The sequence below is a fragment of the Guillardia theta genome, assembly GCF_000315625.1.
Source record: "Guillardia theta CCMP2712 unplaced genomic scaffold GUITHscaffold_102, whole genome shotgun sequence".
NCBI lineage: Eukaryota > Cryptophyceae > Pyrenomonadales > Geminigeraceae > Guillardia > Guillardia theta.
The window spans coordinates 1-12678 of NW_005434572.1; the positions used below are offsets into that span (position 1 = coordinate 1).

The window sequence follows — 12678 nt, forward strand, 5'->3', positions numbered from 1 at the left end:
TGGAGGAGGAGGAGGAGAATAGAGACCAGAAACTGTGTAACAGCGATGCTCTGCTCTCCTGGAGATCCGCTTGCGTTCTGTTGGAAGAATCTGCGATGGAGGAGGAGATGCGATATCTTCCCCGCCAGCTCCACGGGCTCCCAGTCCAGCTGGAGGAGCGAGGCGAGGAGCTGCACCTCGCAGAGTGAGGGAGCAGAAGAAGCAGAGAAGCAGCGGTCTTGAGGGAGAGACCAAAGAGGAGGAGTGAGGAGGAAGTGGAGCAGATGATGATGATGATGATGATGATGATGATGATGATGATGGTGATGGTGATGATGATGATGATGATGATGATGATGATGATGCCGACGACAACGACGACGATGGTATGATGGTCATGACGATGATGATGGTCATGAATAGAGGAGGAGGAGTATCTCACTCGCAAGGCTCGCTTGAATTCGATGAAGCTCATCTCGTTTGCGTCTGTATTCTCCTCCTTGGACGACGAGATCGCCTTGCGAAAGAGAGATGTCGCCTCCTCTGCTCGAGCTGTCATGGCGAGCGAGGCAAAAAGATGCAAGAAAAAGTGAAAGAGGATAAAGAGTAGCAAGAGAATCCGGTTTGGGGGGGGGGGGAGAGGAGTGTGGAGGAGGAAGATTTGGAGGAGGAGGAGGAGGAGGAGAACCTTTGGTCAGGCGAGCAGGAAGAAGCTTTAGCACGCGAAGGAAGTGGAACCACTCGGAAAGGTCCATGCTGACCGCGCGATAGTCGAGACTCTACGAGGAGGGTCAAGGAATTGACAAGAACGACAAGGAGGGAGAAGAAGAGCAGGTGGTTGAGAACGATAGTTGGTAGGAGCGTTGATGAGGACAAGGACAAGGAGAAGATGAAGACAGCAATGGAAGGAGGAGGAGGAGGAGATGCTGCTGCTGCAGATGCTGCTGCTGCTGCTGCTGCTGCTGCTGCTGCTGCTGCTGCTGATGATGATGATGATGATGATGATGATGATGATGAGCGGTGAAACATGGCAGCACCTTGATTACGTTCTTGCGAACGTCATCCTGCAGGTTGGCGAAGCGAAGGAAGGAGAAGGAGTCTAGCGAGACTGCCTGGAGGACCTCGACGTACCAGCGACTCTCAGGGTCTCCCGGCACGAAGGTCCGGACATGCTCGTGCTCAGAAGGGACGGAGAGGACGGCAGTACCCCAGTGAAGCTGCAGCCTCCCGCGGTCTGAGAGCTTGAAGTGCGCGAGGAGAGAGACGAGGGTCGGAGACTCTCCTCCTGACTCGAAACGTCAGCCTAGGTGGAGGAGGAGTTGGAGAAGATGGAAGAGGAGGAGGAGGGGAAGGAGGAGGAGGAGGGGAAGGAGGAGGGGAAGGAAGAGGAGGAGGAGGAGTTGGAGCTCACGGGCAGTCAAGGAGTTTGCGATCAGCTCGTTTACAGCTTTCGAAGCTGCGAGGACCTGAAGGACATGAGGGGCAAACAGGAGCGGAAGACAGGAAGGGATGATGATGATGATGATGATGATGATGATGATGATGATGATGATGATGATGATGATGATGATGATGATGATGATGATGATGATGGGAGGAGGAGGAAGAGGAGGAGGAGGAGGTGGTGGTGGAGGAGGAGGAGGAGGGAGAGGGAGAGGAGGTGAGGACCTTGTCTCGTTCGTGCATGGAAATGACGCAGCCCTTGCCGTAAGCGAGGAAGTCAGTTCCTCCAATCTGCGGGATCCTCTCCTGCTCCTTGTTTCTTGTCGCAGCTCTCAGGTCAGCGAAGAGACTCGCGCGGCTGTCCATCATGCTGGGAGAAGAAACCCCTCGCTGCTGCTCGTCGAGACTGTCTGACGCCCTCCGCAAGTCCTTGAGGATGTTGGCGCGCTGAGTGTGAGAGTCGACGAACTCGTAGTTGAGGTGGATGATGCTTGAGATTCGCTTCTCCCGCATCCTCCCGTCCTTCCCCTTCACTTTGGAGCAAAAGTGCGACAGAGCTGCAAGCTCCGACTCGCATCGGATGATGATGGTGTTGGACGTCTTGCTCCATTGGCACTCGAGGACCCCCTGGCCGACCAGCCGCGGGTCAGGAGGAGGGTTCTTGACCCAAGGCAGCAGCTCCCGCAGCTCTCCGCTCACATACTGCTGGATGATGCCGGTGAAGTGGGTGGTGAACGCCTGCTACACGTCAGCTCCACCTCCTCCGCAGCCTGCGCCTACCGCCTTGACGAGCTTGCTAAAGGCAAACTCCTCCAGGTTCCTCCTTTGAGTCGTGAAGATGCCGTCGTTCCCTTCCTGAGTCACCAGCAGGATGGCGACATACTGGCCAGGGTGACTGTGGAGAGGTAAGGGAGAAGGGAGGACGAAGGCGAGGAGGAGGCTGACCTCAACTTCAAGAACTCGTCGATCACGTTCTTTTTGGTCAGGTTTGCCTTCCTCTTCTTCTTGATCTCACCATTCTGACTGAAGTACCAGCTCTGCAGGTGCCCGCCCTTGAAGATGACGGTGTGCGGGATGCTTAGGGAGACGCTGCTTGTGCCATGCAAGGTTTGAGCCTCCAAGGGCGCGTCGTGGGCGTCGGAGGGAGAGAGGTCGGCGAGAGAGGGCTGGTCGAGACCTGACTCGATGCTCCTCCTCCCTCCTCTCGCCCTCCTCTCTCGGCTCCTCCTCCTCGACCCCTCCCACAGCAGCTCCAGGAGTTCCTCCCACTGTATGTACATGGCGCTGTCCGTTAACAAATGTACTAGGGGTGGGGTGATACCCCCCACCCTCATGCTAGACAGAAATCGATCTGTAATAGCTACTGAAGGGGTGGTGAGGTCATGGGGTAGGGTGGAGAGAACGAGCGATCACTTTGACAAGTTGCGAAAATGAGCAAATCGAACGTGGCGTTCGACACGCTCATGAGGTGAGAGAGGAGGAGGAGGAGAGGAGAAGGAGAGGAGAAGGAGAGGAGAAGGAGAGGAGAAGGAGAAGGAGAGAAGGAGAGGAGAAGGAGGAGGAGGAGGAGAAGGAGGAGGAGGAGGAGGAGGAGAGGATGAGAGGGAGAGGGAGAGGATGAGAGGAGGTGGTGGGAAGCAGCGGAGCCGAGGAAGGGCGGGGGGAGGGCGGCTGCTGACCCCGTGAACTGCAGGGCTCGTGAGGAGGCTCGTAGAGCTGAATCCGAGCAGCGCATCGCAGCTCGAGAGCTCCGCATAAAGTTGCAGGCGGAGAGCGAGAGGAAGATGAAGGAGTCGCTGGAACGAGATCAAACGATCCTGACCAGGAGGACGCAGGCACACATAGAGAAGGAGCGAGAAGATAACCAGAGGTAAGCCTTCGCCCCTTGTGCCGCTCTAACTCGCCGGCCGTCGCAGAATCGTCGAGAGGCTCACCAACCGATATGCCCGCGTGATGAAGCAAGACCCGCGAGGAGCAGGAGAGATTCGCGTCAGCCGGAGAGAGGAGAGCAAGGAGAGCATGCAGGAGACGGATCGAGTGAAGAGGATGATAGAGAAGCGACTTCAACCTGCTGTCGAGAAGAAGTCCAACGCACAGCTCGCGGCAGAATACAGAAAGAGAGCAGAAGCCAAGGCAAAGCTCAGGAAGGAGGAGGAGGAGGCGGCGAGGGCGGCGGAGGAGGAAGCGTTTCTTGACAGGATAAGGAATTTTGAGCTCTTTCCCGCTCCCTCCCACAGGCCGAGATCTCGCAGCCCTTCCAGCCGAACACCAGCGACCTTACAAGGTGAGACAGCGGGGAGGAGGAGGAGGAGGAGAGAGGGGAGAGGAGAGAGGGGAGAGGATTTCTCAGGTTGTCTCAGGTGGGCAGAGTGCCAAGAGCTCACAGTCGGCGAGGTCAGTGACCAATGTATCGGAGACGGTGAGAACATCTGAGAGGGGAAGGGAAGGGAAGGGAGGAGGAGGAGGAGGAGGAGGGATGGGAGGAGAAGCAGCAGCAGCACGAGGGTTCGGGTACATTTCTGACACGATGAGGCAGGAGAGTGAAGCCGCTGAGCGACAGCAACACGAGCATGACGTCTGGCAGTTCTCTCATACGGTAACAACGTTCAACACCAACCCCCTACACACCCTTGTCTCCTCCTGCTCCTGCTCCTGCTCCTGCTCCTGCTCCTGCTCCTGCTCCTCCTTCATCTCTTCCTTCTCCCTCTCCTTTCTTGCGACTTCTTTCTCTCTGACGCTCGGTCTAAGGTGAGGGAAGCCATGATCAACGCCAAGCTTCCCGTGCTGAACCTGCGCGGCATGCTGTGGGCGGGCGACTCTTTCATCGGCCGCGCGTACAAGAACCTGGACCGCATCCAGATGAATTGCCCGCTCATGATGGACGCCTCCTCCGCCCTGTTCCTCCTCGCCGACGGCCATCACTCCATACGTGCATGTGAACACGTGTGTAATCAGGTGAGAGGAGGACGAGGAGGACGAGGAGGACAAACTGGTGCTGGTGGTTGTGAGTTGAAGACGAGGAGCAGATGGCGGCGTGCATCGGCAAGAGGACAACAAGAATAGGGAAGAACATCAGCAAGGAGACGGTGGAGGCGCTCAAGCAGGGAATTCTGGACTGCGATGACATGTATACGAAAGACCCGACCTCCCCAAGTACGACAAGGTCGGCAGCGGCTGCGCCGTCCTCCTCCTCTTCCTCCGACTAGGGACACTTTACTGCGCCAACCTCGGAAGCAACAGAGCTGTTCTGTGCTCTGGAACTGACGCTGAAGTAAGGAAGTCCAACCGCCTCAACCTCCGTCCTCCTCTTTCATCTCCTCCTGCTCCTCCTGCTCCTGCTCCTCCTGCTCCTGCTCCTGCTCCTGCTCCTCCTGCTCCTCCTCCTCCATCTTCGCCTTCTCCACCTTCTCCTGGCATCTCGTCCTCGTGCAGTCTTGTGTCTTTCCTCTCGCTCAGCCTCTTCTCTCAGGATCTCTCGAGGGACCACGTGGTCTGGAACCCGCTAGAGAAGAAGAGGATCAGCTACACCCGAGCTGAAATCCGCGACAACCAGCTGACCTTCTTCGACGAGGAGACAAGAAAAGAATTCACAGCTCCAGTCACCCGAGGGTGACGAGCAACCTGCTCCTGCTCCTCCTGCTCCTCCTGCTCCTCCTCGTCCTCCTCTTTCTCCATCTCTTTCTTCTCCTTCTCCCTGTGCTTGTCCTCCTCCCTCTCTTCTCCTCTCCTCCTTCTTTTCCTCCTCCTCCTCCTCCCCTCCATGTGCTCATCCTTCGCCTCTTGCTTGCCCTCTCTTCGTCATGCTGCTGCTCACACTCTGACATGCTGCTGCAGCATTGGGTTCGCGCGACTGAAACAATCGGGGGGATGACGAATCGTCCGGAGATCAGCGAGCACGAGCTGACACGCAAAGATCGCTTCCTCGTCGTTGCATCGCGCGGCCTCTGGTCAGTCATGAGCAGTCAGGAGGTTGTGGATCAAGTGAGGGAGATGCTCATTGAGGTGACGCCTCCTCCTCCAGCTTCAGCCTCTCCTCCTCCTCCAGTTTCAGCCTCTCCTCCTCCTCCTCCTACTACTACTACTACTACTACTACTACTACTACTACTACTACTTCTATTCCTCCTACTACTCATACTACTACTCCTACTCTCACTCTTACTCCTCCTCCTCCTCCTACACTCCTCCTAATCCTCCTCCTCCTTCTACTTGTCCTACTCATACTCATTCTCTCACTCACTACTACTCCTCCTCCTCCCCTACCTCCTCCTTCCTCCTCCTACTCCTCCTCCTCCTCCTCCTCCTCCTCCTCCTCCTCCTCCTCCTCCTCCTCCTACTTCTCCTCCTGCTTGTTCCTGTTCTCTTCGGTTCTACTCCTGCCGTCCCTTCACTTCTCTTCGTTGCCTCCTTTGACTTTCTCCTGCAGTGGCCGAGCCGCGTGGACTCGACAGCCTGCAAGGCCGTCTGCTCGATGCTGTGCGAGCTCGCCATGGAAAAGGCTCGGAGGAGAACATCAGCATAATCCTTGTGCGAACCTCCTGCTGCTCCTGCTCTTCCTCTTGTAGCTATTGCTTCCTCTCCTTACCTCCCCTTCAGATTATCTTTGACGACGTGGCTGAGCTCGGCCTTCGCGATCTCTACGAGAAGAAGGCCAAGACTGCGAGCTACTCGCAGAAGCTGAAGGTCTCGGACAACCTGCTCCTACCCTCTTCCTGCCAGTCTCTCTTCCCCACCACGTCTTCCTCTCTCTTCTCCATCCCTCTCCCTTGGTCTCGGCATGCCTTGTCGCTGGTTCATCCTGTCCTCATCCTCACGCTCTTGCAGGACATCAACCTCCGCCGCGGGGATCTCACTCCTTCCCACCACCACGAGCAAGGGATCGACGCTCTCGACTGACCTCCGACCTCCCATGTCCCTGCTCTCTCTCTCTCCCATGTCCCTGCTCTCTCGCTCTTTCCTGTTGCATCTCCTCTGTTTCTACGCTCCTCCTTCCTCTCTCCTCTGTTTCCTCTCTCTACCCTTCTCTCGCTGTCTGACACTCGTTGCGCATGTCGATAAAGTATTCGAGCGAGCAACAGGGAGAAGATGATGAAAGCGAGGGGCACAATCACCATCACCAGCACCAGCACCATCACCAGCACCAGCACCATCACCAGCACTAGCACCAGCACCAGCACCAGCACCATCACCAGCACCAGCACCAGCACCAGCATCAGCACCAGCACCAGCACCAGCACCAGCACCAGCACCAGCACAAGCACAAGCACAAGCACCAGCACCATCACCAGCACCAGCACCATCACCAGCACTAGCACCAGCACCAGCACCAGCATCATCACCAGCACCAGCACCAGCACCAGCACCAGCACCAGCACCAGCACAAGCACAGGCACCAGCACCATCATCAGCATCATCACAAGCACCAGCACCAGCACCAGCACCAGCACCAGCACCAGCACAAGCACTAGCACCAGCACTACTAGGCTAGCACAAGCGTTGTTACTACAAGTAACAACAGTTTGAGGGGGGCCTGCTTTAGCAAGGGACTCGAGAAATGCAGACTTGGGTAGGGGCGCGGGGGAAGGGAGAGGAGGGGGCGAGGGCGAGGGGGGAGGGGGGAAGGGAGGAGGTGATGGGGACAGTGGGAGGTCTCAGTTGGCTGCTCCTCGCTAGTCTGATCGCCTGGTTCGTCGCTGTTGAACGACCGAAGCTGGAGGGGCTGCAGGAGGTGAGACGACTGGCGGTGGAGATGCAGGGGAAGGTCCATGATCTCTCTGAGGAGGTGAGAAGAGAGAGGAGGGAAGAGGGAGGCAGCTTGCATCAGATGCTGAACATCTTCAGGTTCAGAAGCTGAGAGGGGAAGCGACAGGTCGAGACGTAGCCATCCGCGAGCTGCATGAGAAGCTGGAGAGGCGGGTGAGCCGCTGGCAGGAGGGGGTGGAGGAGAAGCTTGCTTCCTCCAAGCTCATCGTCCAAGACTTACAACGGCAGCTGGAGAGCGACAAGGCTGGAGGAGGAGAGAGGGAAGCCTCCCTGCGAGCGGCACTGGGGAGGCTGGAGGAGCATGTGCGGCAAGTCACAAGAGCATTCGAGGAGCTGCGGGAGGACGTGAAGAGCTCGGAGAGGCTTGACGAGGCCTTCGCTCGCTTGCAGCAGTCTCAAGGCGCCGCGCAAGGGGAGGAGAGAGGACAGCAGGACATGCAGGAAGCAACGGGAGGACGAAGGCGGGGACAAGAAGCGACAGGAGGTCTGGTGGAGGTGCGGGCAGGAGACTGGGAGAGGATGAAGAAGGAGGGCGACACCTGGGTCGTCATGTTCTACTCGCCCTGGTGCGAGCGGTGCGCAAGCATCGCCCCCTCCTTCCAGCAGGCTGCCCTGCAGGCTCCCGTCCACTTCGCGCGCATCGATGCAGCTGAGCATCCGGAGGTGGCAGAGGAGGAGGAGGTGCGAGAGTTTCCAACCATCCGCAAGTGGGCGAGAGGACGAGTGATCGACGTGCTCGAGGAGGAGGCGAATGTGCGAAACCTGGTCGCCTTCGCCAAGAAGGAGAAGTGAGGAGGAGAAATGCGAGTAGACGTGAAGGGAGGTAAGCGAAGAGGGCGAGGGACGATGGAGATGTCATGCTTGAGCTTTAATCGAGTTATGCGTGTTGGGGGTTGGGTTGGATCGAGATCCACTGGTTGTTCTGGTTGATCTTGAACGGCTGCCAGCCCGTCAGTCTCTCCACTCCCTCTCCCTCTACCCTCCCCCCCCCCCCTCCCCCTCCCCTCTACCTGCACAGCCACCGTCCGCTTGTCCGCCGCTAAGATCGTCCAGTATTCATTTGCTGCTCGCGTGTCAGGCTCGAGCGCTAGATAGAAACCAGGGGAAGGGTATGCGTAAGAGAGGGAGATGAGGAGGGTCAAGGAGGAGAGGAAAGAGGCAGTGGCAGAGGAGGAGGTGGAGAAGGAATCGAGGAGCATGAGGGGAGGGGCAGGAGCAGGAGGAGAGAGAGCTAGAGGTACCGAAGGCCTGCTGGCGGGTCACGCCGTTGGGCTTGATCTCGTTGTAAACGTGCATGACGCCGTCGGAGCTCTGAAACCCGAAGAACAATTTGTCGGGGGTCTTGTTGTCCGCGAAGATCCACACGATGGGGTAGCCCTTGGCGGAGGCCTTGGACGGCAGGAACTGCTTGTCGTTGTACACGTACGGGATGTTACCGACTGCCCCGGGAAGAGCTGCAGGAGGGTCAGGCCTGCGAGGCAGCAGCTTCTAGAGCACCGGCTGGGTTCGCGGGAGGAGCATCTTGCACGGAGCCAGACTGCGCGCCGGCCTGGGACTCAGTCACAAGAGGCGCGACATCACACGGGGAGAACCTGCTGCAGCTGAGGCTGAGAGGCGAAGGCAGGAGGAGCCTGCGGCAGAGCTGCGGAGGTCTCAGTGAGAGAAACAGATAGCAAAGCCTCACTTCCTGCCGACTGTTGCTGCGCTGGCTGGTAGGAGAACTGCGCCGTGCTCAGCTGCCCTTGGACAGGCTACCAGGAACAAGTCAAGGAGGGGAAGGCCGGTAGTGGGAGAGGTGAAGGCACCTGGGGTGGAGGCTGCCAGGCGAACTGCTGCTGAGAGTTTGCCGGGTAAGACGCTTGAGCAGGTTGCACGTTCAGCCCCGGCTGGGTCTGAGGCACATAGGAGAACATGGCTCCTGACTGCTGAAGGGCAACAGGCCCTCCTCCCCACCCGGCGTCCGACCCCTCGTCCATGAGCATCAACGACTGAGGAGAAGACCGGAGTCCGCCTGAGAGCGCTATGCTCTTACGCTTCACCCGCTCCTTGGCCGCATTGAGGTCACGGTCACGCTGCACGAGGGACTTCTTGTCGGACTGCCGGAGGTTCTGCCAGGTGTGAAGGTTGGAGGCGATCTTTGACAGCGTCGCTTCCACTTGGTGGTGGTCGGTCTTGCTGTCGTCCAGCAGCTCCTCAAGCGAGTCGTACTTCTTGTGCGCAGCTTTGAGGGCTGCCACGTCACGGAGAAGGTTCGCGCGAGCATTGAGCTCCTGTCCCTTGGCGAATCGCTCTCTCGCCAGCAGAAGGTCGTTGTGCATCCTCGCCTTGTCCTTGTGCATCTCTCGCTTCGTTGCCGCCACCCGCTTACGGAAGAGTCGAGCCTTCGCCGCGAGCTGCTCCACTGTCTTCTTGTCTTCCTCCTCCTGCGCGCGAGCTCCTCTAGCAATTGCCTTGCGGGTATGCAGGCGTGCTTGTGCGTCACGCAAGACAGAGAGGTCGCCAGCTTTAGCAGCGTTGGTGACGTCATGCCTGGCCTCCAGTACTTTGGTCTCTCTGTCGTGAAGAGCAAGGATACTGTCGCGCTCGACGTGCCTCGCCTCTCGCAACTTCCTCTCTTCACTTCTCGCTAGGTGATGATCCTTCCGCAGCTGCTTGGACAGCTTCGCCATCGCTTGCTGTAGGTCATGGACCTGATGGAAGCAAAGATCAGACGCCTTCTAGCACAGACAACAAGCCAAAAAGCACTCCATGGAGAACGTTACCAGGCATGGAGGATGAATGCAGAGAGGAGGAAAGGAGAAATGAGGGGAGGGCGACAGGAGGGGAAGAGAAAGGACCAAGAGGAGTGGTGGAAAGAATGAATGCAAACATACTATGATAATACTGTGACAACCCAAACATCACCAACCTGATCTTTGATCTCCCGCGATTTTTTGATCGCCTCGTTTGCGAGCATATTCTCTGCATCAACTTTGGAGCCACTTGAAATCATGAGCTTCTTTGTTTCTACATCCTTAAGCTTCTTCGCGCTGCTCGCCTGCTTGTCTGCTGCTGCCGCCAACTGTGACAGCTCACGGAGACTGCTGGCGTCTTTCTGTGCAATGGTTCGCTCGAGCAGCAGCGCCTTCTCCAGGTGTCGCTCCGCATGTCTGTGGTGGTTGGAGAGGAGAGCCAGAGCATCGTCAGAGGAGGAGGCCAGGAGCACCAGCGCCATCATCGTCACCCCCACCCCGACCGCCGCCAGCGCCGCCCTCTTGTCCACCATGATCCCCTGCCAGCCTGAGCAAAGCCAGGAGGGTAGGATAGACCAAACACATTCTGAGGGGTAGGGTAGTCAATTATGAAGGGGTAGTGATGAAACCGAAGTCCAAACATAAGGCGAATTCCAAATTTTCAGGGGGACGACAAGATAAAAATAGCACCTTGAAGCATCTAGAGAGCAAACCTGTAATGTACAGGGTAGGGTGATTAAAGTGGTTGGTGGGGGTGTCTCTTCTGGAGGTGGGGGTAGTGCGAGGGTTGGTCACCAAGGAAGGTCGAAGAGACACGTTAACTGAAAATAACTAGGAGTACCCACCCTATTAATTAGTGGTCAATTAGGGGGTAGAAATGGTAAATTGAGGGGTAGGTTCAATATATTGAGGTACGGGTGCATTACCCCATAGATTAGGGGTGGGGTGGGCACGGGAGTATGCAAGGGGGTGGGGTGGGAAAGTCGGGTGACGATGGAAGAGGAAACATGGGGCATGCTGGTCGCCGCCGGCTTCTTCCGCGCTCGAGTGCTGGGGCTCGACGCCTTCGACAAGATGCTGGGAGGTCTTGCGTGGTGCCTGCGCGCCTCCAGCGTTGACGTCGAGGTAGAACTGCACTACGATGAAGCCATGACCCTCGGTCAGAAGATCATGCTCGGTGAAAACATCGCCGCCGCCCTGCGATCTATGCGCTGCCCCTTTCCCTTGATGTCACATCAGATTCGAGGGCTTGACTTCTCTGCATTGTTCCCCGTGATCCAGTGGCTGGTCAAGCAGGTGATCTCGACACGCGAAGAGCTTGCGGAGAAGACCAGGAGGCACGCGAGCCTCAAGTTCTCGCAGGCTCACGCGGACTCGCAGGCAGGAGAGGAGAGGGAGAGAGACACGTCAGCTCGTGCGCTGCGATCTATCAAGGACAAGTATAAGCCTAAGAGAAAGTATAGACAACGATCAGCCAGGAAGGAGCAGCCTGAGCACATGCACGTTCAGTGTGTGCTGCTGGAATACGGGCAAGCGCTCCCTCAGGGGAGAGGAAAGCATGCGGAGGACGAGACAGAGGGAGACGAAGAAGCAGAGCTCAGAGAAAACCTCGACGAAGTGGAAGGAGACCTCGAGTTTCTCTCTGGCAAGCGGGTCGGCGCGCTGGTCGGGATGCAGTCGGAAGCGATTCAATCCTTGACAGCAGAGTATGAGCAGCACTTCCAGATGTTCGGGGGAGACCCAGAGCGAGCCAAGCAGCAGGGCAAGGAGCAGGCGCACAAGCGGGCTGTCGCTGCTCTCACCAAGCAGATCAGCGTAGCCAAGACCAAGTGCAACGCGAGGAAGTCAGCGTTCGAGACCCTCGCGCAAGAAGTCAAAGAAACGCAGGCGACGCTGCAGCAGCAGAAGGCAGCGACGGAGCGTGTGAGCTCCGAGCTGGAGAAGCTCAAGGCTGTTGAGACTCCGGAGAACAAGAAGGACATCGCGATGCTGGAGGGCCTGGTGAACCAGAACGAGAGCTTGAAGGAGCAGGAGGAGGCGTTCCGTGAGCACTGCAAGGGAAGCAAGCAGGAGCTGCTGTATCGCCTCAAGGAGTTAGACGAGGGTCGCGGGCTCCCTCAAGACGAGCTGGAGAGGCTGGTGAAGGTCGAGGGCCTCTACCAGAGCGAGACGGAGAAGCTGCACAAGATCAGCGAGCTGCTCGCCCGCAAGACTCAGCAGGTGCACGTGCTGCGAAGAAAAATCGACGACGTGGCGAGCAGAGCAGAGCTGGTTCAATATGAGCGAAGGTTTGTGGAGCTGTACGAGCAGATCGCGTCGAACCTGGAGGAGACAAGGAGGTTCTACAACAAGTACAACTCGCTGACTGACTGCTCCAAGTTCCAGCACAAAGAGATCTCAATCCTCAACAGCATCAGCTCCTCGTTCTCGAGCGTCGCCGCCAGTGAGAGCAGAAAGGCTGACTTCTCGCAGCAGCTGCAAGTGATCAAGAATGGCGTACAAGACAATCTCGCGAGGGTGCAGGCCAAACTAGGTTGATGAGATGGGGAGGCGAGGAATGGAGGAAGCGATAGGAAGAAGGGGGAGGGAAGGAGGGAAGGGAGGGAAGGAGGGGTGGGCGAGGAGCTAACTTGAGGTTCCAGATGAAGCAACAAAGAAGAGAGACGAGGAGGCTGCGAAGTTGGCGAAAGCGATGGAGCGACAAAGGATCTACTTCAAGGCCGTGAAGCAGTTCCAGGAGGAATGCCAGAAGAACGAGCAGCT

At 57.5% G+C, this 12678-nt stretch overlaps 5 protein-coding genes across 5 annotated transcripts; 3 read left to right on the forward strand and 2 right to left on the reverse strand.

The window, feature by feature from the left end:
- Nucleotides 1–26: 26 nt before the first annotated feature.
- Nucleotides 27–2702, reverse strand: GUITHDRAFT_145368 (hypothetical protein; the record flags this gene model as incomplete). Its single annotated transcript, XM_005823784.1, has 8 exons — nt 27–170; nt 422–522; nt 668–758; nt 1017–1264; nt 1391–1445; nt 1648–2160; nt 2203–2317; nt 2368–2702. Coding segments are annotated over 8 exons (1602 nt in total), but the record flags the coding sequence as incomplete, so codon positions are not given.
- Nucleotides 2703–2852: 150 nt separating this feature from the next.
- On the forward strand, nt 2853–6316 carry GUITHDRAFT_116885 (hypothetical protein; the record flags this gene model as incomplete). The annotated part of the gene is made up of 13 exons (XM_005823785.1): nt 2853–2890; nt 3116–3292; nt 3339–3706; nt 3783–3841; nt 3959–4018; nt 4171–4377; nt 4449–4575; nt 4629–4693; nt 4892–5031; nt 5257–5262; nt 5313–5424; nt 6017–6103; nt 6245–6316. 13 exons carry the CDS (start codon nt 2853–2855, stop codon nt 6314–6316), a joined length of 1518 nt encoding a protein of 505 aa, XP_005823842.1.
- Nucleotides 6317–6505: 189 nt separating this feature from the next.
- On the forward strand, nt 6506–7975 carry GUITHDRAFT_116886 (hypothetical protein; the record flags this gene model as incomplete). Its single annotated transcript, XM_005823786.1, has 3 exons — nt 6506–6915; nt 7094–7202; nt 7262–7975. 3 exons carry the CDS (start codon nt 6506–6508, stop codon nt 7973–7975), a joined length of 1233 nt encoding a protein of 410 aa, XP_005823843.1.
- Nucleotides 7976–8060: 85 nt separating this feature from the next.
- On the reverse strand, nt 8061–10448 carry GUITHDRAFT_116887 (hypothetical protein; the record flags this gene model as incomplete). Its single annotated transcript, XM_005823787.1, has 8 exons — nt 8061–8123; nt 8194–8246; nt 8425–8637; nt 8681–8732; nt 8776–8825; nt 8868–8934; nt 8989–9873; nt 10092–10448. The coding sequence occupies 8 exons, from the start codon at nt 10446–10448 to the stop codon at nt 8061–8063; spliced, it is 1740 nt and encodes a 579-aa protein (XP_005823844.1).
- Nucleotides 10449–10908: 460 nt separating this feature from the next.
- On the forward strand, nt 10909–12673 carry GUITHDRAFT_78621 (hypothetical protein; the record flags this gene model as incomplete). Its single annotated transcript, XM_005823788.1, has 2 exons — nt 10909–12448; nt 12558–12673. Coding segments are annotated over 2 exons (1656 nt in total), but the record flags the coding sequence as incomplete, so codon positions are not given.
- Between the last annotated feature and the right edge of the window lie 5 nt (nt 12674–12678).